The sequence below is a fragment of the Oncorhynchus clarkii genome, chromosome 29 (assembly GCF_045791955.1).
Source record: "Oncorhynchus clarkii lewisi isolate Uvic-CL-2024 chromosome 29, UVic_Ocla_1.0, whole genome shotgun sequence".
In the NCBI taxonomy this organism is placed as follows: domain Eukaryota; kingdom Metazoa; phylum Chordata; class Actinopteri; order Salmoniformes; family Salmonidae; genus Oncorhynchus; species Oncorhynchus clarkii.
Genome location: NC_092175.1, coordinates 16,947,301 through 16,972,851, shown reverse-complemented (window position 1 = coordinate 16,972,851; position 25,551 = coordinate 16,947,301). Strand labels below are relative to the sequence as shown.

The 25,551-nt window shown below is 42.2% G+C and overlaps 2 protein-coding genes and 1 pseudogene across 5 annotated transcripts in view; 1 reads left to right on the top strand and 2 right to left on the bottom strand.

Annotated features, from left to right (window-relative positions):
* Positions 1-711: 711 nt before the first annotated feature.
* Positions 712-5,972, bottom strand: LOC139388155 (nucleolar complex protein 4 homolog; annotated as a pseudogene).
* Positions 5,973-7,344: 1,372 nt separating this feature from the next.
* On the bottom strand, positions 7,345-10,440 carry LOC139388087 (pseudouridylate synthase 1 homolog). Of its 4 annotated transcripts, none has more exons than XM_071134646.1 (6): positions 10,264-10,440; positions 9,244-9,470; positions 9,008-9,145; positions 8,714-8,816; positions 7,736-8,433; positions 7,345-7,527 (listed from the first exon to the last, which is right to left on the bottom strand). In XM_071134646.1, exons 2-6 carry the CDS (start codon positions 9,433-9,435, stop codon positions 7,483-7,485), a joined length of 1,176 nt encoding a protein of 391 aa, XP_070990747.1. In that variant the 5' UTR covers positions 9,436-9,470; positions 10,264-10,440; the 3' UTR covers positions 7,345-7,482. The 4 variants fall into 4 exon arrangements, with proteins under 4 accessions (XP_070990747.1, XP_070990745.1, XP_070990746.1 ...); XM_071134644.1 differs by having other exon boundaries at positions 9,984-10,439; XM_071134645.1 differs by having other exon boundaries at positions 7,345-8,433.
* Positions 10,441-16,436: 5,996 nt separating this feature from the next.
* The window catches only part of LOC139387846 (sarcoplasmic/endoplasmic reticulum calcium ATPase 2), a 48,310-nt gene continuing 39,195 nt past the window's right edge, over positions 16,437-25,551 (top strand). The window contains exons 1-3 of the mRNA XM_071134126.1: positions 16,437-17,194; positions 19,298-19,315; positions 19,418-19,500. Coding sequence (XP_070990227.1) covers positions 17,077-17,194; positions 19,298-19,315; positions 19,418-19,500 — 219 coding nt within the window. The 5' untranslated portion in view covers positions 16,437-17,076. The remainder of the gene's footprint in view (positions 17,195-19,297; positions 19,316-19,417; positions 19,501-25,551) is intronic.

Genomic DNA, 25,551 nt, shown 5'->3' with positions numbered 1-25,551 from the left:
CTCTCCTGTACAGAAGACGCTTAATGACTGTGTAATGTAATGTAACAGAATCATGATCAAACTCTAGGTGGATTTCTGAACAACTTCATTGCCTTATTTTTATATCTTAATGCGCCCATTGAAATGCATTATAAACATGGTGCATATAGTTGTGGATATATCTTTTAAGTGCAACTCCCTCCCTGTCAAACTTTATATGACTTCTGCTTAAAATGGTTATAGATATTGTATCATTCCATGTCCAACAGAGATTGCACACATGCATACCAATGTCAACATCTACAAAACATTGTACATCTTATCTGACAATAAGCCTCAATATTAAACACAGCGCAGTTTCCTAAGGTTTATATTTTTTATTGAAACCTTATTTAACTAGGCAAGTCAGTTAAGAACAAATTCTTATTTACAATGACGGCCTACCCCGGCCAAACCTGTACGACGCTGGGCCAATTGTGCGCCACACTATGGGACTCCCGATCACGGCCGGTTGTGATACAGCCTGGGATCGAACCAGGGTCTGTAGTGATGCCTCGAGCACTGAGATGCAGTGCCTTAGACCACCACTGCGCCACTCGGGAAACACACATGATTGAAGTACAATGAATCCCAAACAGAAAATAAGAGAAAAATGTGGAGCTGAAATATAAAGGGGATATTGGAGAGAGGTCCAAAGAGCTGGGTGTATGAATGTCCTGGTGCTGGTTGTCTCTACTCTAGAGAGAAGTGCAGGCCCAGTACCCCCACTCCTCCAGTGCCCTGCAGTAGCTTGATGGCAGGGTCAAACTCCAAATCAAATCAAATCTAATTTATTTATATAGCCCTTCGTACATCAGCTGATATCTCAAAGTGCTGTACAGAAACCCAGCCTAAAACCCCAAACTGCAAGCAATGCAGGTGTAGAAGCACGGTGGCTAGGAAAAACTCCCTAGAAAGGCCAAAACCTAGGAAGAAACTTAGAGAGGAACCAGGCTATGTGGGGTGGCCAGTCCTCTTCTGGCTGTGCCGGGTGGAGATTATAACAGAACATGGTCAAGATGTTCAAATGTTCATAAATGACCAGCATGGTCGAATAATAATAAGGCAGAACAGTTGAAACTGGAGCAGCAGCACAGTCAGGTGGACTGGGGACAGCAAGGAGTCATCATGTCAGGTATTCCTGGGGCATGGTCCTAGGGCTCAGGTCCTCCGAGAGAGAGAAAGAAAGAGAGAATTAGAGAGAGCATATGTGGGATGGCCAGTCCTCTTCTGGCTGTGCCGGGTGGAGATTATAACAGAACATGGCCAAGATGTTCAAATGTTCATAAATGACCAGCATGGTCGAATAATAATAAGGCAGAACAGTTGAAACTGGAGCAGCAGCACGGCCAGGTGGACTGGGGACAGCAAGGAGTCATCATGTCAGGTAGTCCTGGGGCATGGTCCTAGGGCTCAGGTCCTCCGAGAGAGAGAAAGAAAGAGAGGAGAGAATTAGAGAACGCACACTTAGATTCACACAGGACACCGAATAGGACAGGAGAAGTACTCCAGATATAACAAACTGACCCTAGCCCCCAGACACATAAACTACTGCAGCATAAATACTGGAGGCTGAGACAGGATGGGTCAGGAGACACTGTGGCCCCATCCGAGGACACCCCCGGACAGGGCCAAACAGGAAGGATATAACCCCACCCACTTTGCCGAAGCACAGCCCCCACACCACTAGAGGGATATTTTCAACCACCCCTGTGAGGTGAATCAACCCACTCAGGTGACGCACCCCCTCCAGGGACGGCATGAGAGAGCCCCAGTAAGCCAGTGACTCAGCCCCTGTAATAGGGTTAGAGGCAGAGAATCCCAGTGGAAAGAGGGGAACCGGCCAGGCAGAGACAGCAAGGGCGGTTCGTTGCTCCAGAGCCTTTCCGTTCACCTTCCCACTCCTGGGCCAGACTACACTCAATCATGAAGAGATGAGTCTTCAGTAGAGACTTGAAGGTTGAGACCGAGTTTGCGTCTCTGACATGGGTAGGCAGACCGTTCCATAAAAATGGAGCTCTATAGGAGAAAGCCCTGCCTCCAGCTGTTTGCTTAGAAATTCTAGGGACAATTAGGAGGCCTGCGTCTTGTGACCGTAGCGTATGTGTAGGTATGTACGGCAGGACCAAATCAGAGAGATAGGTAGGAGCAAGCCCATGTAATGCTTTGTAGGTTAGCAGTAAAACCTTGAAATCAGCCCTTGCTTTGACAGGAAGCCAGTGTAGAGAGGCTAGCACTGGAGTAATATGATAATTTTTTTTGGTTCTAGTCAGGATTCTAGCAGCCGTATTTAGCACTAACTGAAGATTATTTATTGCTTTATCCGGGTAGCCGGAAAGTAGAGCATTGCAGTAGTCTAACCTAGAAGTGACAAAAGCATGGATTAATTTTTCTGCATCATTTTTGGACAGAACGTTTCTGATTTTTGCAATGTTACGTAGATGGAAAAAAGCTGTCCTTGAAATGGTCTTGATATGTTCTTCAAAAGAGAGATCAGGGTCCAGAGTAACGCCGAGGTCCTTCATAGTTTTATTTGAGACGACTGTACAACCATTAAGATTAATTGTCCAGTGGCACAGTCTTGCTCTGCTTCAGGTCCTGCTCCATCTGCTATGTGCACAGACATGGAAACACATTCCAACAATAACATGGTGACAAACACCAATATAAATATACATGCAAAGAAATGATAACAAAGAAAGAATCCACACCAGACATTATATCCTAACCAACCAATAAAACCTCACCTCACCTCATAGGTTGATAACTCCAGGACCTCGCTGATGTCATCCTCCTGCTGTGACAGGGGCTTGTTGATCGCCATGGCAGCCTTGGCCACATCAGGCTGGCAATGCTTCAGAAGAGTCTATACTCAGTAGGAAAGCAAGAGTAAAAAGTTAAGAGCAATGAGTGAGATTTCGTTGTGTTCATCTCTATGGATCATGTGTGTTTCTCTGGATATCCCTACATACCTGTAGCTCACAGGCTGCTTTCCAGGGCATGGCACTGGGTGGGGTCCTCCTCCTCCATCAGGTAGGGGTCAACACAGGCTTCTGTTCAAGCACACACACATGAAATGACAAACAATCTGCTGTCTATTGGAAAGCCCTTTGAGACTTTGCCTAAATGTAAACCCATCACAACATTATAATCAGTATCTAATTCATTCCCATCTCCAGACAGGTGAGTGTATGGGGTGAAATGGGAACACCCTACCATCTGCTGCACTGGGGGCGGTGAGTGAGGACTCGGCAGGCAGGATGGAGGCGGATCAGGTTGTAGATGAAGGGCAGTACCATGAGCAAGGCAGCAGGCAGGGCCTTGAGGGTCAGGTGGGACAGACCCTTGGCAAACGCTGCTACCAAGTAGACTGGCAGGTGACTTTGAGAGAAAGATGAGACACAATGGACAAAAGGTGTTGTTGACTGTTAACAAATTTACAGCAAATGTGAGGATGAAATGCCAGTCATCGATAGTTAATGGAGTAAACATGAAAGAGAGGTCTACTCTCTTTCAGTACAGCATAGCATCCACTCAGATGGTCTTCTATAGAACAGTCTATGAAAACAGACGATGGAAACCCAACTCGCCAACATCATAGGCTGCAGCCAGGAAGTCGATCATCAGTGTGGGATTGCTATGTGGGGCAGGATGGAGTCACAGAGGATCACCAGCACCTTCTTGTACATGCTGTTGGGTAACTACAGGGGGCGACAGACAGAAGGAAAATGTCATTCTGGGCTGCAGACTCCAGTCCAAACAATATGGTCTATATGTTATAGTTGACCTTATACCTTATACTTCAGAAACCCAAGCCACGACCGCTCAAAGGCACGTGTGTCTTCCTGATGGGAAGGAGAGATGATCATTACATTCACACTTACAGCGATACAAATACTTATCACCAGACACAAAAATGCAGTTTCTTGTAGTTGATAGGAGACTTTGCTTACTTTTAGTTTGGCTGCTTTCCAGTCTTTGTGTTTAGCTGTAGAATGAATCAAGGGGCAATAAAATCACACAATCAGTTAAGGCTAAGGCTGAGGCTGCGCGACTGAAGGTAACCGCCATGCTCCAAAGTAGTCTAGCCCAAATCCAACCAAACGTGCAGGCAATTATTTTATAAAGACTTACATATGCTATTGAAACAAGTAGCCTTTTTCTCCCAACAACTTTCTTTCATTGTCCAGTAGCCAAAGGCATAATCCTAGTCATATTAGCAAGCAACCCATGCTCGTTGTTGCATCTTTAGATCTCCCTCCTTTCAACATTTCTATCGGATATTTTCATCTGTCACATGAAACCGCTCACAATGGTGTTTTCCCGTTAATTGCATTATGGAATGAACATTTGTGAGTATCCTACTGCCTTGTGCTCTGCTTTTAATGTGAAGAAATAATTTTGGGGTGTAGCCTAGGCCTACTGGTTGTATGAATTTGGGATCTATCATCCCACAACTGTACCAGAGTCTGTTTGGAATAGGCCTTTTCTTTCTCGCACAGAACGACAAGCTGACCAATAGGTCAACTTTTCTACTATGGGGGATAGCAGATTGACATATGCTAGTGATTTTGCTGTTCATTACATAATTTAGGCGAATAATATAACTTAATCATTGTTCGCAAAAAAGACTGCATGTCTGTGTCGTGCTTATATTTGTAATTACCTACTGTTACGGACAGAAGTTTGTTCTATAACGTGTCGAAGTTTATAGGCTACACAGACAAAGACATCCGATAATGGCCGCGGGGAGGAAGGAGCAGCAGCTACGTAAAAAATGTCAGAATCCCACACATGCCCCGAAGCTTCAGGTGTTTAGCTATTGGGGAGAGGCGTCCAGAGAATTTGGCATCTCTGCCACTCTGATAAGTTAATGGCACCTTTGCACTCTTGAGCCACTTGCAGTAACAATGGAATAACATGGCCAATTTCTAATTGTTGCATACAAGTTACAAAAAATGATTTGTTATATTTTAATATATAGTAGAAGAGCACAACAGCAGGCTGGAAGGGACTGACCTTCCTGTTAAACCAGGAAGTTGGTGAGTTCTCACTCCTGGCTAGGCCTGTTAACATTGGACAGTAGAGTGAAAACGTTGTTCTGGTAAATGGGCATCACTGCCTGAAGAGACAAGACCATTCTAAACCAACAACATCAGTCAGACAACAAAGTCCAACACTTGAGCGAAGGTGTGGAGCACAGGTCAACCGAGGTGATGGAAGAGAAAAGAGTGAAGAATGTTTTACAATAGATAACCGCTATAAAACAGACAACTAAACAAGCTACGATAAACCATCTCATTTAGAACCTCCACTCACAGACACCAGTCCTATTGGGGCTCACCCCTTTGTTTCTGTCCATCACCCTGCTCACGTTCTCGCGGACGGAGCTCAAGACGTAGTGACGCACATCCTCCATATCTAGGTAGTCCTGAAATCTGGAGACAAGAAGTGCCATATCGTCCTCCTGAGAGAGAAGCCACTCCACAACTGCCTGTTCACAGAGCAATGGATTGCTACAGACGGACAAAATCTAAACGTTTCAGGTGTGGCTCTGTTAGTAGAGCATGGCGTGGCTCAGTTAGTAGAGCATGGCGCTTGCAACGCCAAGAATCATGTGTTCAATTCCTGCTGGGGCCACCCATACTAACAATGTATGTACGCATGACTGTCTGCTGAACAATTATGTATATAATATCATTTCTGCTAAATGGCATAAATACAGGTGGGTCCAGTTTCAAACTTGCCTCTTTGGTATACCAATGAACCCTAATGACCTCTTAAATGGTGTAACATTCGCGCAAGGCAACTAACATGTAGTATTTCATTGAACCCCCTACCTGGATGAGTTTCCTTGGGAAGCTGTAGTGTTCACTCCAGTCCAAGTCAAGGAGGGGGAACTTCCCTTCCGTGGAGGCAAACTTCATCAGTGAACACAGGGCACTCTCCTGCATTGGAGCTATAGCAGACCAAGAAGGAGAGTGATGGCGTGCTGCAACAAATGACCTGGCCTTCACAATCACCTGACCTCAACCCAATTGAGATGGTTTGGGATGAGGTGGACCGCAGCGTGAAGGAAAAGCAGCCAACAAGTGCTCAGCATATGTGGGAACTCCTTCAAGACTATTGGAAAAGTATTCCAGGTGAAGCTGGTTGAGAGAATGCCAAAAGTCTGCAAAGCTGTCATCAAGGCAAAGGGTGGCTACTTTAATTAAAGAAAAAGAAAATATATTTTGATTTATTTAACACTTTTTTGGTTACTACATGACTCCATGTGTGTTACTTCATAGTTTTGATGTCTTCACTATTATTCTACAATGTAGAAAATAGTTAAAACAAAGAACATCTATTGAATGAGTAGGTGTGTCCAAACTTTTGACTGGTACTGTACAGTTACTCTGTCAGAATTTCCTCATGGGCGAGGATATTGTACATTTAATCAAAGCATATTGACTTATTTTTAACTAGAACAGAATAATGTATTACTGACCTTTTCCAACATAACAAGTGGATGTGCCGTACCTATGTCTTCTTTACATAACTAATGCCTGCAGTGAAGAAAACAATATGACAACAATAATGTCTAATGTAACTGGCCCCTCTAAGAGTACAACTGGCCAAGACTTGGCCCCCCCCCAGTTGAAATGGTCTAGAACCGCCACTGCTAATGATGAGCAGAACAGCTTACTACAGCCATTGATCGCACAAACAACTTTCTTCTCTTTGACTGGAGGATTAAAGTGAAGAATGTGCATTGATATCGAATATGGATCGTCAATAACCAATACAACTATCAGGGCAAAATTAATATGGGTGTCTGATTAACTAGCTTTCAAAACGCAACGATAACATGGACCACATAGAACGTTTCTGTTTAGTTACATACCTGAAGATACTCAAGAACGTCTTACACATCGTTGGCATGTTTCCTGCTCTAAATAATAATGTGTCTCTATTTGGGGTGTTTTTATACCATCTTCCGAACTCATCTTGCACCTCCGAAGTTGTCCTCTTGTTTTCAGTTGTGGATCCTATAGACGTACTTAGTTCTAATTTCGCACCCTTGCGGTCGGTGGGTATATCGTGCTGGGCTTGGCCAAATAATATTCCAAGTATCTCAAATATTCTAGAAGTACTGTAATTAAATATACTTCCATAATTGATTAACATTATTGTTATCAAATACCACAATTAATTTCATGGCATCCCATCATAGACCTGTCTGTCTTCTCAAGTTGTGTTTGTTTTATGAATGCTTCCAGCTAACAAATCCTCCAAAATACAATGTGTTAAAGATGACCACTGGAAAGGATTCACACTCAAAGGTTTAAATTAAAGAACAAAATGTTTATTCAAACGTATGATGTAAAATCAGTGGCATTATTGACAATGCATTTCCATAGCAAAACAAAAGCTCATTCTTGAGAGATACAGCAAAGGGTGTCTTTCTACTCGCTGGAGACTTCAAAGTGCAGAATCTGAACCATTACCCTCATCATCATCATCATCCTGAAAATTGAAACATTTTACGGGTTAAAGAAAAAAGAAAAAAAAAGAGGGTGATGGCATCTCCCAAAAAGATAGCAGTTTTATGACTCCTCAGTGTGAACTGCTCCTAGTTGATGATTAAGCTACTAATGTTGAACATTTTGTTGGTCTTAAAAAAACAACCACTGACAATTGAACTGGCAAATATTATTCTGTTGGATTCACCCACCTGCCCCCTGTCCTTATCCTGAGCCCCTTTTGCAGTGGCCATAAAGTCGTGTATGGGCAGTGTGGCCATCCAGCTGGCCATGGACCCTTCCTGGCACTCCGTCTCCACAATGCTGGGGTAGATGTGTTGCTCCTTGAAGGCCAAGATAGCCTGCTCCTCTTCAGTCCACTCCAGGCACTCATGGAGGCCGTCCCCGCCAAAGCGCTTGTTGTACCTGTCAAAGTGCACCTTCTCGAGCACCAGGCCCAGCCCAGGGGCCTTGGGCACATCCACCTTCTCCTCACCCCAGCTTCGCTTTAACACCTCATCCCCAGAATAACCCTTCACCACAGCGATCACCAGGCCAATCATTTTCCGGATTTGATGCATCATGAAGCTCTGGCCACGCACGGTAATCTCAGCAAACTCAGCGCCGCCGCGCACAAAGGGCTCGCCACAGGTCATCTCTGTGATGTAACGGCGGGCGCTGGGGTCCCGCGCGGCCTTCTGGGAGGTGAAGTTGTGAAAGTTATGAGTGCCCTTGTAGCTGCCAAACAGACAATTTACTCTCTGCAGTGTCTCTGGCTCCAGGCGGAATGCAATAGAATTCTCAGTGCTATAGTCTTTTGGGGCGAAGGCCACAGTGGGGAGCATGTAGGAGTACGTGCGGGCATCACAGCTGTTTTTAGAATTGAAGCCCCCAGTCACTCGCTTCAGACCTACCGGGACAAAAAGAATATCACAAACTGTGGAACCACACTGTTAACCAAAGCGACATAAGTTATTTTTTAGATATATATATATATATTTTAAATAAAAAAGAGTATATATATATATATTCAAAACAATAAGCAGAATAACAAAAAGTGGAATCAATGACTTCCCAAAAGCAACCACCTAGACTTCAAGAACGTATTCTTAATTCTGACACCATGGGCTTCCTTGTGAAGGGTTTAGGCTTATCTCCAACACTTTTAACTGGAAGCAGTGCGATCTCACCCAGCACTCGGATCTGTGGTGGAAGATTGGAGTTGAGCTTTTCCTTTATGTCTTCAATCATCCATAGTTTTAGAGAGACCACTTGACCTGCTGCAGAAACACCCTGACAAAACAAATGGTGCTGATCACAAAGCAAGGTAATAATCCATTTGTGTTTGAGGCCACACACAGTGCATGTCTTATCCCGTGCATTCCATTACTTCAGGTATAAAACACAGGTATGTAAGACTACTTGCTCAAGGGACGCATTTGTGCTGACAGAAACTAAGCCCTTTCCATGTTTGTCTCCCATACCTTGTCCGTTCTTGCACATCTTTGGAATGACATTTTTTTCATATCATCTCCATGGTTGTCTGGGATGCACCCAGACTTAATCAGTGCTGTAACCAGCTCATCCTCAATGGTTTTGAACTGGGAAGATCCAGCATTTCTCTGAAACACAAAACAGATTAAGAATTTAGAAAGTAGCAATTTTGTTTAAAAACACATGGGTTACGATTTATGGAAAGATTAAGAGGGTTAATACCAACCTGCATACCGTAGTAACCTTTGCCTGAATACGCCAAAAGCAGGACCACTTTTCTTTTGGGGTGTTTCCTCTCATCGCCAGTCTGTTCTACATCAGACTTAAGCTTCTTTCTGATGTGCTCACCCAACTCGCCATTTCCCTCCTCCACTCGTTTCAGTGGCTTGTTCTGCACATTCCCTGACTCTTCACTCATTATCCACCTTATCCCTGCACACTTGTAAAGCCAACCTGATAAAAACACAAACAAATAGCCAGTGAGTGAAGGGATGTATTTCATTCAAGTTATGACATTTCAGCCCTGTTCATTCACTACCAGGGTAAGTGTGCACTCACACCTAGTTATTCCACGTATACAATTCATTGATCTCAGATATGATTTTCAGATAAGGGGAGTGAAGATAACCAGACGGGAGGGAACAACTTTCTGAAATTAAATCCTGCCTTGGGCTGAAATCAATACTTGTAACCTTCACCATAGGTACTATGGTGAAGGTGGATCAGTACTAATCTAAAAAATATGGATATGTAAATACAATACGGTTCATCACTACAGGGGACATCATTCCAATAATGTCAGATCTACAGGACTAACGTTACCTGGAGGAGGTGCCAACAAATGGTCATCATTACTTGACCGCTTAACACGAGTTAACGTTAGAACGCCAGCTACTATAATATCGATGACATACTCAAATCGACTTTCCCTCGAACTAGTCAGCTAATTTTGCTAAATGGGCTTACCGTTGCTTTTGATACTCAACACTCGTGGACTTGCTATCAAGGCTCGAATTTTCTGCATTGCTCATGTCTTCATTGAATGTTAAGAAGTTTAACAAGCTTTATGATAATGATAAAGTTCTGAAGATCAAAATTAGGAGATAGCTAGCTATCGTTAGTGATTCAGCTAGCTAACTAAACTAGCTTCATCACAATACATTTCCTATGGTTAGCTAGCTAGCTACCATGACTAGCAATAACACTTTTGCTATAAGATGAAACAAATCATTTGCAGGAGACTCACGAGTGATCCACGAACAATCGTTAAATACACGCCTTGCTTATAGCACAAAGTCGGGAGTTTATCCAGTTACGACATTTGTACAATCACAAAAATGCAAGATGAACCCCTTTTACAAGTAGCTAGCTAACTACCGCTGACCAACACATGGACAAGATCAACTTTGACCTTTCTTCTTCGTGTGGCTTTCGGGCAAACTGGACTCCTTCTTCTTCTTTGGGATTTGCTTGGCAGATCGCGGCCAACTTTTAGGTTGCATACACCACCACCTACTGTACTGGTGTGTGGGGCCATTAACGGTCTAGCTATATTATATTATTTGATATGATAATACAAAAATTGCCCTGGCATCTATTACTCCTCTCAACAACAACAAAAACGCCACCCACCTCACTATTCAACCCTATCTAGTCCTACTCCAGATTGAGAGGACATAACACTACCACTCAACACCCCTTGCAGATGTTCTGCAGCAAATCCTTGCAATCCCAAGTACTTCTCTGCTGCTGCCACCACAACCTCTATTTCTGTGACTTTCGCTTAATTTCTACAGTACAATTTACAACCATGGCTATAAATGCTAAAACTTACTGAAGCACATGTTATTCCTATCACTCTCTATTGACTTCGGCCTACTCACAGGGATGCTCTTAGGATCCCTCACCCTGGACCCATCTTCCACTACTTCTCTCTTCCCTGCCTCAGCATATGACACCTTCTGCACTACTCTGATCCTAGCAACCTCAACCTGCCTTTCTCTCACTGGGCACCTCGGACCTCCAGCACCATGGGTATCCCTACAGTTTACACCAGGTATCATCAACTAGATTCAGCTGCAGTCTGATTTTTTTCTTGAGCGGCTGGTCAGGGGTCTGGAACATAATTACAAATAACTTGTAGAGGGCAAATTGACAGCAAGAAGCACAAACAGATATAATGTTTGTCTAAAACATAATCATTTCAAACCGTGCTTACATTTGTATATGATCACGTCTTTATTATGCGTGGGAATACTTGGGGACGGACTTCTTTAAAAATAATTCAATTGGAGCCGAATTCCTGCTGTTTTTAGTCTATTGTGCCTCCCCTCAAAAAAATGCTTATATATACAGTGGGGCAAAAAAGTATTTAGTCAGCCACCAATTGTGCAAGTTCTCCCACTTAAAAAGATGAGAGGCCTGTAATTTTCATCATAGGTACACTTCAACTATGACAGACAAAATGAGAAAAAAAATCCAGAAAATCACATTGAAGGATTTTTAATGAATTTATTTGCAAATGATGGTGGAAAATAAGCATTTGGTCAATAACAAAAGTTTATCTCAATACTTTGTTATATACCCTTTGTTGGCAATGACAGAGGTAAACGTTTTCTGTAAGTCTTCACAAGGTTTTCACACACTGTTGCTGGTATTTTGGCCCATTCCTCCATGCAGATCTCCTCTAGAGCAGTGATGTTTTGGGGCTGTTGCTGGGCAACACAGACTTTCAACTCCCTCCAAAGATTTTCTATGGGGTTGAGATCTGGAGAATGGCTAGGCCACTCCAGGACCTTGAAATGCTTCTTACGAAGCCACTCCTTTGTTGCCCGGGCGGTATGTTTGGGATCATTGTCATGCTGAAAGACCCAGCCACGTTTCGTCTTCAATGCCCTTGCTGATGGAAGGAGGTTTTCACTCAAAATCTCACGATACATGGCCCCATTCATTCTTTCCTTTACACGGATCAGTCGTCCTGGTCCCTTTGCAGAAAAACAGCCCCAAAGCATGATGTTTCCACCCCAATGCTTCACAGTAGGTATGGTGTTCTTTGGATGCAACTCAGCATTCTTTGTCCTCCAAACACGACGAGTTGAGTTTTTACCAAAAAGTTATATTTTGGTTTCATCTGACCATATGACATTCTCCCAATCTTCTTCTGGATCATCCAAATGCTCTCTAGCAAACTTCAGACGGGCCTGGACATGTACTGGCTTAAGCAGGGGGACACGTTTGGCACTGCAGGATTTGAGTCCCTGGCAGCGTAGTGTGTTACTGATGGTAGGCTTTGTTACTTTGGTCCCAGCTCTCTGCTGGTCATTGTGGTTCTGGGATTTTTGCTCACCGTTCTTGTGATCATTTTGACCCCACGGGGTGAGATCTTGTGTGGAGCCCCAGATCGAGGGAGATTATCAGTGGTCTTGTATGTCTTCCATTTCCTAATAATTGCTCCCACAGTTGATTTCTTCAAACCAAGCTGCTTACCTATTGCAGATTCAGTCTTCCCAGCCTGGTGTAGGTCTACAATTTTGTTTCTGGTGTCCTTTGACAGCTCTTTGGTCTTGATAACAAGTTCAAACAGGTGCCATTAATACAGGTAACGAGTGGAGGACAGAGGTGCCTCTTAAAGAAGAAGTTACAAGTCTGTGAGAGCCAGAAATCTTGCTTGTTTGTAGGTGACCAAATACTTATTTACCACCATAATTTGCAAATAAATTCATTAAAAATCCTACAATGTGATTTTCTGGATTTTTTTTCTCATTTTGTTTGTCATAGTTAAAGTGTACCTATGATGAAAATTACAGGCCTCTCTCATCTTTTTAAGTGGGAGAACTTGCACAATTGGTGGCTGACTAAATACTTTTTTGCCCCACTGTATGTATGTATATATATATAACTGGACACTATATATATATATATATATATATATATATACAGTCCCAGTCAAAAGTTTGGACACACCTACTCATTCAAGGGTTTTTCTACTATTTTCTACTTCAGACTAAAGGACAGATTTCCACCGGGATCATGCTTCTTGGCCCAAGCAAGTCTCTTCTTCTTATTGGTGTCCTTTAGTGGTGGTTTCTTTGCAGAAATTTGACCATGAAGGCCTGATTCTCCTCTGAACAGTTGATGTGTCTGAACTCTGTGAAGCATTTATTTGGGCTGCAATTTCTGAGGCTGGTAACTTTCAGGAACCTATCCTCTGCAGCAGAGGTAACTCTGGGTCTTCCTTTTCTGTGGCGGTCCTGATTAGAGCCAGTTTCATCATTGTGCTTGATGGTTTTTGCGACTGACCTTCATGTCTTAAAGTAATGATGGACTGTCATTTCTCTTGTATTGAATTTGATGGGGCAGAAGAGGGAGGTAATTTTAAGGGAGGATAGAGTGCAAAAGACCTGGCAAAAAATGCAGCGGTAGACAGCCGTGGAGAAAGCCAGGAGGAAAGAAGAAAAATTATGTAGGAGAAAACAAAATGGCATCTCGCATCTTGGTTCAGGAAATAGAAAATAGATAAAAGAGAATCTCAATAAGCTGCACTGATTTTTGAGAGAGGAAGAGGATGCCAGGCTTGGAGGTGGGGCACAATGTCAACTGGTTGGTAGGAGTGGCTAATGAATCCATAAGCAGGAGAGACAATTCTAAAGAGAACTACAAGGCTAGTCATTGGTTGTATGGGGAGATTGATGGTGAGCTACAAGAATAAAGCAGAAACCTGGGAGGATCAGGGTTTGTCTGAACTTGTACAAAAGGGAGGTGTCCTTTATGGTCTTCCACACAAAGAGCACCTCCATACTTTAAAACCTAAAATACTGAGCCTATACCTACTTATTTGGAAGATATATTCATAGACCTAGTTCTATACAAAGCTGAACCAATGAAGATCCTACCATTAAAGGTTTCTGCAAAGGAGGAAAATGTGTTGGTGAACTGTGATGACTTGTGTTATGGTTTGGATTGTTTCGCCAATCTCTGTAGAAGGGATGTAAAATCCCAATGGATTTGTTGTTTTTGTTATTGTTACCTTTGAATATTTTACAACTGGTATGTTCACTTCAATATTTGTTACAAAACAGTTTAAACAAAAGCATCTTATTAATACATTTTTATTTGCCAGTACACACATTTTGGATGCCTTATTATTCCCTATTTTAATGCACTATCTATGTCCACTAGAGTGCAGTAGATTAGCACAGATATATGCCCATTGAAGAGTTAGGGCCAGAGGGCTCAATTCCATCAAACGTGCATGGCAGCAGTCTATGTACATTTCTTCCCGGAGTCAAATACAATCACATAAAGGTTTTCGATAATGTTAGAATGCAAAGTAAACTCACCTAACAGATGGCAATTGTTTGTTGAGATAATGGCCATGACATGATATTTTACTGTGATGTGAAATCTACAACAGTCAGCGTGTCTGTGTCTCTCAACACTGATCCTGGGGACTCACTGTTTATGATTAATTTCCCTCCATTTGAACATCAATAAGACACCAATAACCTTTAGCTTTTAATTAACCTTTACATTGTATTAAGTAATGTGCATTAAACATCTACTGCCATTTCAAAAAGGGTCTGGGACAAGTTAATTGGCAGATCGCCATAACAACCCCACATCAGCTGAACCATGTCACAGTATCTATAAATAACCACAATCTCAAGCAGACAATAGCCAGCTGCAAGAGACAGAAACCATCTCTTACTACAGTCCACACCCCTGTATAACTCACAACCAGGGACCAATGTCAATCATCACTGCTTAACTTTTCAAAGGCGATATTCTCACACACAACATTCTGTACAGACTAGACTTCTTGGGATAGTTTCCTGGACACAGATTACGCATAATCCTGGTCTTAAAAGCATGTTAAATTATGTATTGATCTTGCTTTTTATTCCAGGACTAGGCTTAATCTGTGTCCAGGAAACTGCCCCCTTGTGACAATGAAACAGAATGAAATAGAACTTTACAGGACTCTGCAACATAATTTCAGGTATTATTTTTAGCTGCCTGCTAATAGACACTGATATGGCCATAGATAGCCTATGGGTAATGGGGTGACCTGTGCTGAATCTATGTCCATATCTATCAGGCCATGGGACTTATCTCTCACAGCACTAATAATACCAGTATCTGGGGGGGATCCATTGCAGACAGAAAGGCTAGTGATGTCATGACGACAGTGAGGCTCCAAGACACCTAAATAACTACATACAAGCCCCCACACGTCATATCCTACTCCCTAATGAACATGTACTACCAACCAAAAATACTATCCACTGCTTGCTTTGTGTTGAAAGTGGGTTACTTTGTGCAAGGTAGCTGTTACTGCATCCTCTCCACTCTCTGACTATCATCTTCCTGTAGAGTAGGGGTTTCATCCAAGCCATTTACTATTGGTGGTCTGAACATTACAGTAGGAGCCTCACACTGGGGAGGCTGAGGAACTATTTAACATCTGACTGACGTGACCTTGAATGGAGGAGGCAGCCTCTCATGTCCAGGATTGACAGAACAACTATTGTGAGTGAGGGAGAAGTGACAGGTCAATGATTCACATGAGCAGAGTCAACGGTTTACATTTTTGTTAATTTATAGGGAATAGGGGACTCTTTAGAGGGATTCTCAAGAAAGAAAACAAGTAGGCGGCCAGTATGATGCAGAACACTTTTGTTAAATATTTACAGATAACATTGACAAAGAATACATATACTGTAAGTAGGAGCAGATCAGCCCATGGTTTACATAACATCAGGACATACAACTGCAACGCGTTTCAACTACAAGAATCTTCTTCAGGCAGCGTTGATGGATTCTCACAAATTCTCCTAAATAATCTGGACCAAGCTATTATGAAAACACTGAAGATGCCATTGACCTCCAGAAGCCCATACGTCCCACAATGTCATGCTGGTGTCCACCAATGCAACCATCCTGTACAAACAATAGAAAACTGACCTATCTGAATCATAGCTCACAACCCAGGTCTACTTTCCAACATAAAATTAATTTTCAACTGAGCTCTTATCAAATGGGTTGAGCAAATTTGATTTTGATACTATTATTAATTTGTGTCTTGCTGACCTTAGTACACTTGTGTTTGGATTAATACTAGCTGTCAGTTGTAGTGGGCTATGCTAAATCAAGAAAAGAAAGAGCATTCAACATAAGATGTTCACTTTTCTTAAATCCCTAAATTACAGACACGTATAAGCCTATCTACTTGTGTTTTTTCCCCCCTCTGTTCAAGTGATATGCCAAGACTTTACAGATAATCTAGTTTTTACTAGCTCTTTAAAATATTACTGTTATATTAATGCTCGCAATAATACCACATACTTTATTTTAATGGGCTGTAATATATATATATATATATATATATTTATTTATTTATTTGAGGAGAGTCAGCTGATCAGAGACACCGGAGAAAGATCTGGAAGAAAAAGGGATTTCCGGAGTCTCTCCAGCCAATAAGCGCATTCCACATGCGGACACCGAGCGCAGTATTCGGAGCATGCGAACTGGTAGCGGACAAATGCGATTGGTGCTGATGGTGATAGTAGTGAAACCGCGGCAGCACACAAGAAGGAATAGACTGCGGACATCCACCAAGGCAGTACTTTCAGACCTGCCGTCTTGCATTAACTTACTACGCATGTCTTCTTAAGTTATTGCTCCGGTAAAAATGAAATAGTTTTGATGGTGGTAGCTATGAATTATCCATATTTCATTGTTGTGCCTGGAACGTTGTAACCGGCGAGTTTGAGGGGGTAAGGCATTGCTCTCGTAACAAGTGGCGAGGAGGGCTAACGCAGTCATTACACTAGCCATTACACTGACTGCATGTGAGGCTATTAAGTTAGCTACATACGTTTTTGGGATAACATACATTTCGAGATTGTTCTGCATTTTCGGCAGCGTGAGTTGGGGGAAGACGCAAAATAAGTGAAGAATCAGTGGGGTTCTTGAGGTTTCTTCAATTAACTATCTAGATAGCTGTCCAGCTAACGTAAGCGGCTAAGTTAGCTAGTGTTTCCTCGAGCGGCTACTCACGATGGAGAACGCTCACACAAAGACGGTGGAGGAAGTTTACAGTCATTTCAACGTGAACGAAAGCACAGGTCTAGGTGTAGACCAAGTGAAGAGGCAGCGGGAAAAATGGGGACCTAATGGTGAGTAACATGTTTTTGAAATGTGATATCCCTTGCCTGGCAACACGGTGCACGGCCTGTTAGCTAGCTAGCATTCTTAAGCAACCGGCATGCTTGAAAAAATACTGCTGACGTCACGAGCATGTTCAGGCTGACAATGACTGTGTTAAAAAAAACCGACTGAAATTATTTCTGTCAACTGAAACGAAATGCTGCACATTTTGTAATGATCTGCCGATTATAAACGATGTTAAATTCCTATTTCTTAGCTATGTTTAGTTCACCCAGTCCACGTCTATCTAGATGTAATTTCCCTTTTGATTTTTTTCCCCGGAAAACGTTCATGTTCAGTTGTCGAGTTTTTCTCAACTCCAAGATGTACATCGTATCAATGCCTAGATAAAGTATTCACACCGCTTGAGACCCCCCCCCCCCCCCCCCCCACACATTTTGTTGTTAGACTGAATTTGAAATGGATTAAATTGAAATGTTGTCATACACAATACCCCTTAACGTCAAAGTGGAATTATGTTTAGAGAAATGTACAAATGAAAGGCTGGAATGTATTTAGCCCCTTTTGTTATGGCAATCCTAAATATGTTAAGGAGTAAAAATGTGTAAGTTGTATGGGCTCCCTCTGTGCAATAATGCTGTTTAACATGCTTTTTTTAATGACTACCTCATCACTGTACCCCACACACATAATTATATTTAAGGTCCCTCAGTCAAGCAGTGAATTTCAACCACAGACCAGGAAGGTTTCCAAAGCTTCACAAATTGGTAGATGGGTAAAAATAAAAGCAGACATTGAATATCCCATTGAGCATGGTGCCATTATTAATTACACTTCCTGGATGGTGTATCAATGCAGTCACTACAAAGATACAGGTGTCCTAACTCCGTTGCCAGATAGAACAGAAACGACTCAGGGATTACACAATGAGAGGCCACTGGTGACCTTAAAACAGTTTGTTTAATGGCTGTGAAATAACTTAGGATGGCTTAACATTGTAGTTACTCCACAGCACAAACTTAATTATAGAGTGTAACGGAAGCCTGTACAGAATACCAATATTCAAAAAAACGCATCCTGTTTGCAGTAAGGCACCAAAGTAAAACTGCAAAACATTTGGCAAAGAAATTAGCTTTATGTCGTGAATATAAAGTTATATTTGGGGCAAAACCAACACATTACTGAGTAACACTTCATATTATCAAGCATGGCTGCGTCATGTTGTGGGTATGCTTGTCAACGGCAAGGACCAGAGTTTTTGTATGATAAAAAACCCAGAATAAAGCTAAGCACAGGCAAAATCCTACAGGGAAACCTGGTTCAGTCTGCTTTCCAACAGACACTGGGAGTCAAATTCACCTTTCAGCAAGACAATAACCTAAAACACAAGGCCAAGTGTATATACATACACACACACACACACACTGCAGTTGCTTACCAAGATGACATTGAATGTTCCTGAGTGGCCTAGTTACTATTTACACTTAAATTTACTTGAAAATCTATGGCAAGACTTGAATATGGCTGTCAAGTAATGATCAACAACCAACTTAACAGAGATTGAAAACAAAATTTAACTACATACTTTTACATTCTAGGTGTGCGAAGCTCTTAGACTGTAATCGCTGCCAAAGGTGACTCTAATGTATTGACTCGGTGTGAATACCTATGTTAATGTAGATATTTCTGAATTTAATTTTCAATTCAATTGCAAAATATTTATAACTAGTTTTCACTTTGTTATTATGGTGTATTGTGTGGAGATGGGTGACATCGGTTTAATACATTTTGAATTCAGTTTGTAACACAACAAGAAGTGAAATATTTAAGGCTGATACTTTCTGAAGCCACTGCACATATGGTTGAGAAACCCAGCTAGCTAGTTCTGTCCTAACATTCCGGGACACTCTCTTTACACGCTACTTTGATTCAGTGGTTTTCGTTGCAGGTTTCCAGAGCATTTTCACTAACCCTTATCCTAACCTGCTGCGTAAGTTCTAACCTGTTACGAAAAAGTCACTTTGGTATTGAAGTGGCATAACGAGTGTTTCAAGTAACATTTCTCTCACTGTTCTCTATTTTCGGTGTCGTGTTCCTTGGATGATTCGCAGAATTGCCTGCTGAGGAGGGTAAGCAAATTGTTTATTTTTGTTCAGTGTACTTCTTCAATGCCACATTTGAAGTTATCCCATTATTTGGATGCTATCAAAACCTCTATTTTGTTCTCTTAGGAAAATCTTTATGGGAACTGGTGGTTGAACAGTTTGAAGATCTGCTTGTGAGGATTCTTCTTCTTGCAGCCTGCATATCTTTTGTAAGTATAACATGACCCAATTCCGGCACATGAGGATCATAGTAAGTTTCATATCTGTCCAGAATAAGTATGAACATAATTGTGGCACGTGCAAATCTCCTGTAAGGCAGACCATACTCAATAGGGTTTTCTTTAGGGTTCATACACACCAATGGCATTTGCCTGCAGAGAGTACTTGTGTATGGATTTTACATGTAGAATTGCACAGAAAATGTCACCACGCTGAGCGATTGGTAGACAAATGGTAGATCCACATTCAGTGGGACGTGTGCCACCATTTAGAAAATGCAACCCCCTAAGTTTTCATTAGGCCTGATGCCCACAGCTCCAACCTCATGATGGATTTCTATATAATCTGACTTTATTCTGGTGAAAAATATAATGAACTGGCATTTGTCCAGTACTATAGGAATAATTGGTTATTGCTCCTACTTGTATGTCATTACGTCTTAGGTTACACTATTGGAATGAGGGGTGTGTGTAGTCCTGGTCGGTCCCTGTTCTAAAAAATAAAATAAATGTCCCAATGCTCCAGGGCAGTGTGTAGGATGCTGTCTTTCGGATGGGACATAAAACGGGTGTCCTGACTCTGTGGTCATTAAAGATCCCATGGCACTTATCATAAGAGTAGGGGTGTTTACCCCTTCCTGTAGCTCAGTGGTTCTCAAACCTCTCCTTGGGGACCCACAGACGTTTCACAATTTTGTTTGGGTGTAGCCCTCAACTAGTTCACCTGATTCATGAAGGCACAGGCTTGATGAATAGTTGGCAAGTTGAATCAGGTGTGCTAGCTCTGGAATAGATCAAATGCATGGAATGGTTGGGGGTCTTTGAGGAGAGTTTTGAGAACCACTGCTTTTGGCTGATATTCAATGCCACTGCTGTAAATATCACCAGCAGCAAGGACACATGGTGATGGTCAGGAATCTAGCCTGTAAATCACATCCAGTATTAGGCAGATCACATAAACAAGTCCCGGGCGGGCTTGAGCTGTCAAGCTGTTCATGTTTGACATTTGATTTGATAGGCTGTACCTCTGTGTTCGGAGGAGGATAAAGTTATGTGACACATTTCTGGTTCTAGCCTAGATTGTGATTGAGCGGACAAGTTACTCCTGTCCCTGTTCTGAAATAGTCTTAGAGGCCTCTCCCATTCTCTGGAGAAGATTTGCTGAATTGGGACAAACTCATGACGCTCAATACATTTACTAATGCGCAGTAGTGAGAGGCTTTCAATCCCCTATTCATAGCTAAAATGATTGTCATTATATTATTGAGTGTGTTATTGCCAGAGAGCTTGACAAGGCTAATTAGTTGGGCTCTGAGTTAATGATGCCACGGCCTTTGTAGTGTACTCCGCTGCCCGAGGAGGAGTTCTACTATGGTCCATCTCCTCCCTGTATATTGCTTGACTGTCAGTGACATCAAAATAGAATGAGAGGGTGTGGCTATTTAACCTCCTCATTCAAAGAAGTGGTCATTGCATTGTATAGCAATCAAGATCAAGCTTGGCCTTTATGAACACTGTTGTGAGGGAGGCTACCACTCCAGCCCTGAAGTATAGACTAGTTTAAGATGTGCAGTTGTCAGTATATCTACAATTATACCCTCCATTTCTCGGAGTCATTTCTGTGAGGTAAAATGTTTGGGCCTCATCAGATTGATTTGATCTCTTATATAATCTGGTCATTCAAATGGCGCTGGTTAAAATCTATGCATCCGATTTCAGTGGCTGAGAAGGACTTTATGGAAATGAACACCACTTCAAAGAGTATTCGCTTGCTGTTCAGATAGAGGACTGACTGCGTTTAGCCAGTAACAGGGTGCCTGAACAGGACAGAGTTGTGCGGAGCTTTGAATTTGAACTACTACAGTTATTAGCAGTAGCATGTTCAACTAGGGCTGTGACGGCCATGGAGTTTTGGATGATGGTTATGTCAGCCAAATGAACGCGCTCACCATTTTTATAATCGTTCAAATGGCAACAAAAAAATATATATTTCATTTAAGACACATTTACTCTGCTCCTGAATGCCCGAGCTGCTGTAAAATGTGCACGAAAGTTAGATACCTAGCTAATGTGCTTGCTAACATACACATGGTTAACCTGTTAGACCTCTCCCCCTTTGTGCAATTTCCGCCTGAAGACGTACCCAAATCTAACAGCCTGTAGCTCAGGCACAGAACCAAGGATATGCATATTCTTGGTACCATTTGAAAGAAAACACTCTGAAGTTTGTGTAAATGTGAATTGAATGTAGGAGAATAACACACAATAGATATGGTTTAGATAAAACAATGGGGGAAAAAAATCAAGTTTTTTTTTTCATCTTTAAAATGAACAAGATAAAACAAACATTCAGATAGGATGATGGGGACAATTTCAGTGAAAAATATTAGAGGGCAACAGTACTTGTGCAAAGTTTCAGAATGATAACTTCCGAAATGAGTGTGCTACATGACATTTATCATGAGGTCACCCAGGTGTCCCACACAAGTATCCCAAATGTACCCAAGTGGCCAAATTGGTGAAGGTATACATTTTGAAACGAATAACTATATACAAAGTACCAAAATGGTATTCTAGGCCCCCCCCCCCCCCCTATTTACACACTTTCAATATTTGGAAGACCCCCAGTCCTCTATCAAATCTATTTATATAGCCCCAGCCTAAAACCCCAAACAGCAAGCAATGCAGGTGTAGAAGCACGGTGGCTAGGAAAAACTCCCTAGAAAGGAAAAAACCTAGAGGAACCAGGCTATGAGGGGTGGCCAGTTTTCTTCTGGCTGTGCAGGGTGGAGATCACAGTGGCTGTAGAGGGTGCAACAGGACAGCACCTAGAGTAAAAATGAACAGTTTAGGGTTCCATAGCCGCAGGCAGAACAGTTGAAACTGGAACGGCAGCAAGGCCGGGTGGACTGGGGACAGCAAGGAGTCATCATGGCAGGTAGTCCTGAAGCATGGTCCAAGGGCTCAGGTCCTCAGAGAGAAAGAGAGAGCATACTTAAATTCACACGACACCGGATAAGACAAGAAAAGTACTCCAGATATAACCCCACCAACTTTGCCAAAACTATAGACAATATTCTGCTGCTGATGCCAGATGCCATAGCAGTCTCTTTCTGATGTAAAGCAGAGGGTCACTGAGCATGTGGTGCATGTGATGGGAGACTTCATCTTGCAAACAACACAGCAACGCCTCCATGCTGTGCCCTTTTGTTCCTTAGGCACATCCATGCCTGCACAAATATGTTTGTGCAGATGAACACTTGTGGCAGAAGGGACAGGGCTTGGTGCTGTAGCCAGCAAGCTCCTTGATGCTCCCTCTAATGTAGACTGATTGGAGGAAGCATGCTGGCTGTGTTGAGATGTATGGGTTTGCATTCTACACAAACCCATTTTATATAAAATGGTATTGTGTAGAATGCAAACCCATTTTATATAAAATATCAATTTAAATATAATAATAATAATAATATAAAATGTATATACACTCCGAGTGCTCTCACCTCCTCCCTGTAGGCTGTCTCGTTGTTGGTAATCAAGCCCACTACTGTTGTCGTCTGCAAACTTGATGATTGCGTTAGAGGGGGCTGAGCATGCACCCTTGTGGGGCCCCAGTGTTGAGGGTCAGCGAAGTGGATATGTTTCCTACCTTCACCACCTGGAGGCCGCCCGTCGGGAAGTCCAGGACCCAATTGCACAGGGCGGGGTTGAGACCCAGGGCCTCCAGCTTGATGATGAGCTTGGAGGATACTATGGTGTTGAATGCTGCGCTGTAGTCAATGAACATCATTCTTACATAAGTATTTATTTTATCCAGATGGGGCAGTGTGATGGCGATTGCATCGTCTGTGGACCTATTGGGGTGCTATGCAAACTGAAGTGGGTCTAGGATGGCCTGAATGGTGGAGGTAATATGGTCCTCGACTCGCCTCTCAAAGCACTTCATGATGACAACTGAGTGCTGCAGGGCGGCAGTCATTTAGTTGAGTTTTCTTTGCCTTCTTGGGTACAGGAACAATGGTTGCCATTTTGAAGCATGTGGGGACAATGGACTGGCATAGGTAGCGATTGAATATGTCCGTAAACATGCCGGTCTGCACATGCTCTAAGGACGTGGCTAGGGATGCCGTCTGGGCCAGCAGCCTTGCGAGGGTTACCACGTTTAAATGTTTTACTCACGTCAGCCACATGAGTAGCTTGACCAGTCTCAAATCAATCCATATGAAACGAAAGATCTGCTAACAACGCCAGTTCACACACTCAATGCTGGATATGCCCTCCTAGCTAGCATAGTGAAGTTCTTGCTAATGGCACGATGTGTTCATGATAACGCAGTTTTTATTCTGCTGTGGTTAGTGCACTGCTCTCTATTGTTCATTGAGTCGCTATTGGCTGCTTGATAAGTCGCTAGATTCTGTTTTGCCCTGGCCGCGATGAAGTCACAGCTAGAGGTGGACCGATTATGATTTTTCAACGCCGATACCGATTATTGGAGGACCAAAAAAAGTCGATACCGATTAATTGGCCGAAAATTTTATTTAACTTTTTTTTGTAATAATGACAATTACAACAATACTGAATGAACACTTATTTTAATTTCATATAATACATCAATAAAATAAATGTAGCTTCAAATGATTAAATGTTCAATTTGGTTTAAATAATGCAAAAACAAAGTGTTGGAGAAGAAAGTAAACGTACAGTATGTGCCATGTAAAAAAAGCTAACGTTTAAATTCCTTGCTCAGAACATGAGAACATATGAAAGCTGGTGGTTCCTTTTAACATGAGTCTTCAATATTCCCAGGTAAGAAGTTTTAGGTTGTAGTTATTATAGGAATTCTAGAACTATTTCTCTCTCTACCATTTGTATTTCATTAACCTTTGACTATTGGATGTTCTTATAGGTACTTTAGTATTGCCAGTGTAACAGTATAGCTTCTGTCCCTCTCCTCGCTCCTACCTGGGCTCGAACCAGGAACACATCGACAGCAGCCACCCTCGAAGCAGCGTTACCCATCGCTCCACAAAAGCTGCGGTCCTTGCAGAGCAAGGGGAACAACCACTCCAAGTCTCAGAGCGAGTGATGTTTGAAATGCTATTAGCGCGCACCCCGCTAACTAGCTAGCCATTTCACATCAGTTACGCCAGCCTAATCTCGGGAGTTGATCGGCTTGAAGTCATAAACAGCAGAGCTGCTGGCAAAACGCACAAGTGCTGTTTGATTGAATGCTTACGAGCCTGCTGGTGCCTACCATCGCTCAGTCAGACTGCTCTATCAAATCATAGACTTAGTTATAACATAATAACACACAAATACGAGCCTTAGTTTCCAGATTCGACCATATTAATGACCTATCATCTCAAACAAAACGTTTATTCTTTCAGTGAAATACGGAACCGTTCCGTATTTTATGTAACTGATGGCATCCATAAGTCTAAATATTCCTGTTACATTGCACAACCTTCAATGTTATTTCATAATTACGTAAAATTCTGGCAAATTAGGCAGCCCAAACTGTTGCATATACACTGACTCTGCGTGCAAAGAACGCAAGAGAAGTGACACAATTTCACCTGGTTAATATTGCCTGCTAACCTGGATTTATTTTAGCTAAATATGCAGGTTTAAAAATATATGCTTCTGTGTATTGATGTTTATGGTTAGGTACACATTGGCGCAACGATACGCTCCACAACGATTATATGCAGCGCAGGACACGCTAGATAAACTAGTAATATCAACCATGTGTAGTTAACTAGTGATTATGATTGTTTTTTATAAGATAAGTTTAATGCTAGCTAGCAACTTACCTTGGCTTCTATTGCATTTGCGTAACAGGCAGGCTCCTCGTGGAGTGCAATGTAATCAGGTGGTTAGAGCGTTGGACTAGTTAACTGTAAGGTTGCAAGATTGAATCCCCCGAGCTGACAAGGTAAAAATCTGTCGTTCTGCCCCTGAACTAGGTAGTTACCCCAATGTTCCTAGGCTGTTATTGAAAATAAGAATGTGTTCTTAACTGACTTGCCTAGTTAAATAAAGATT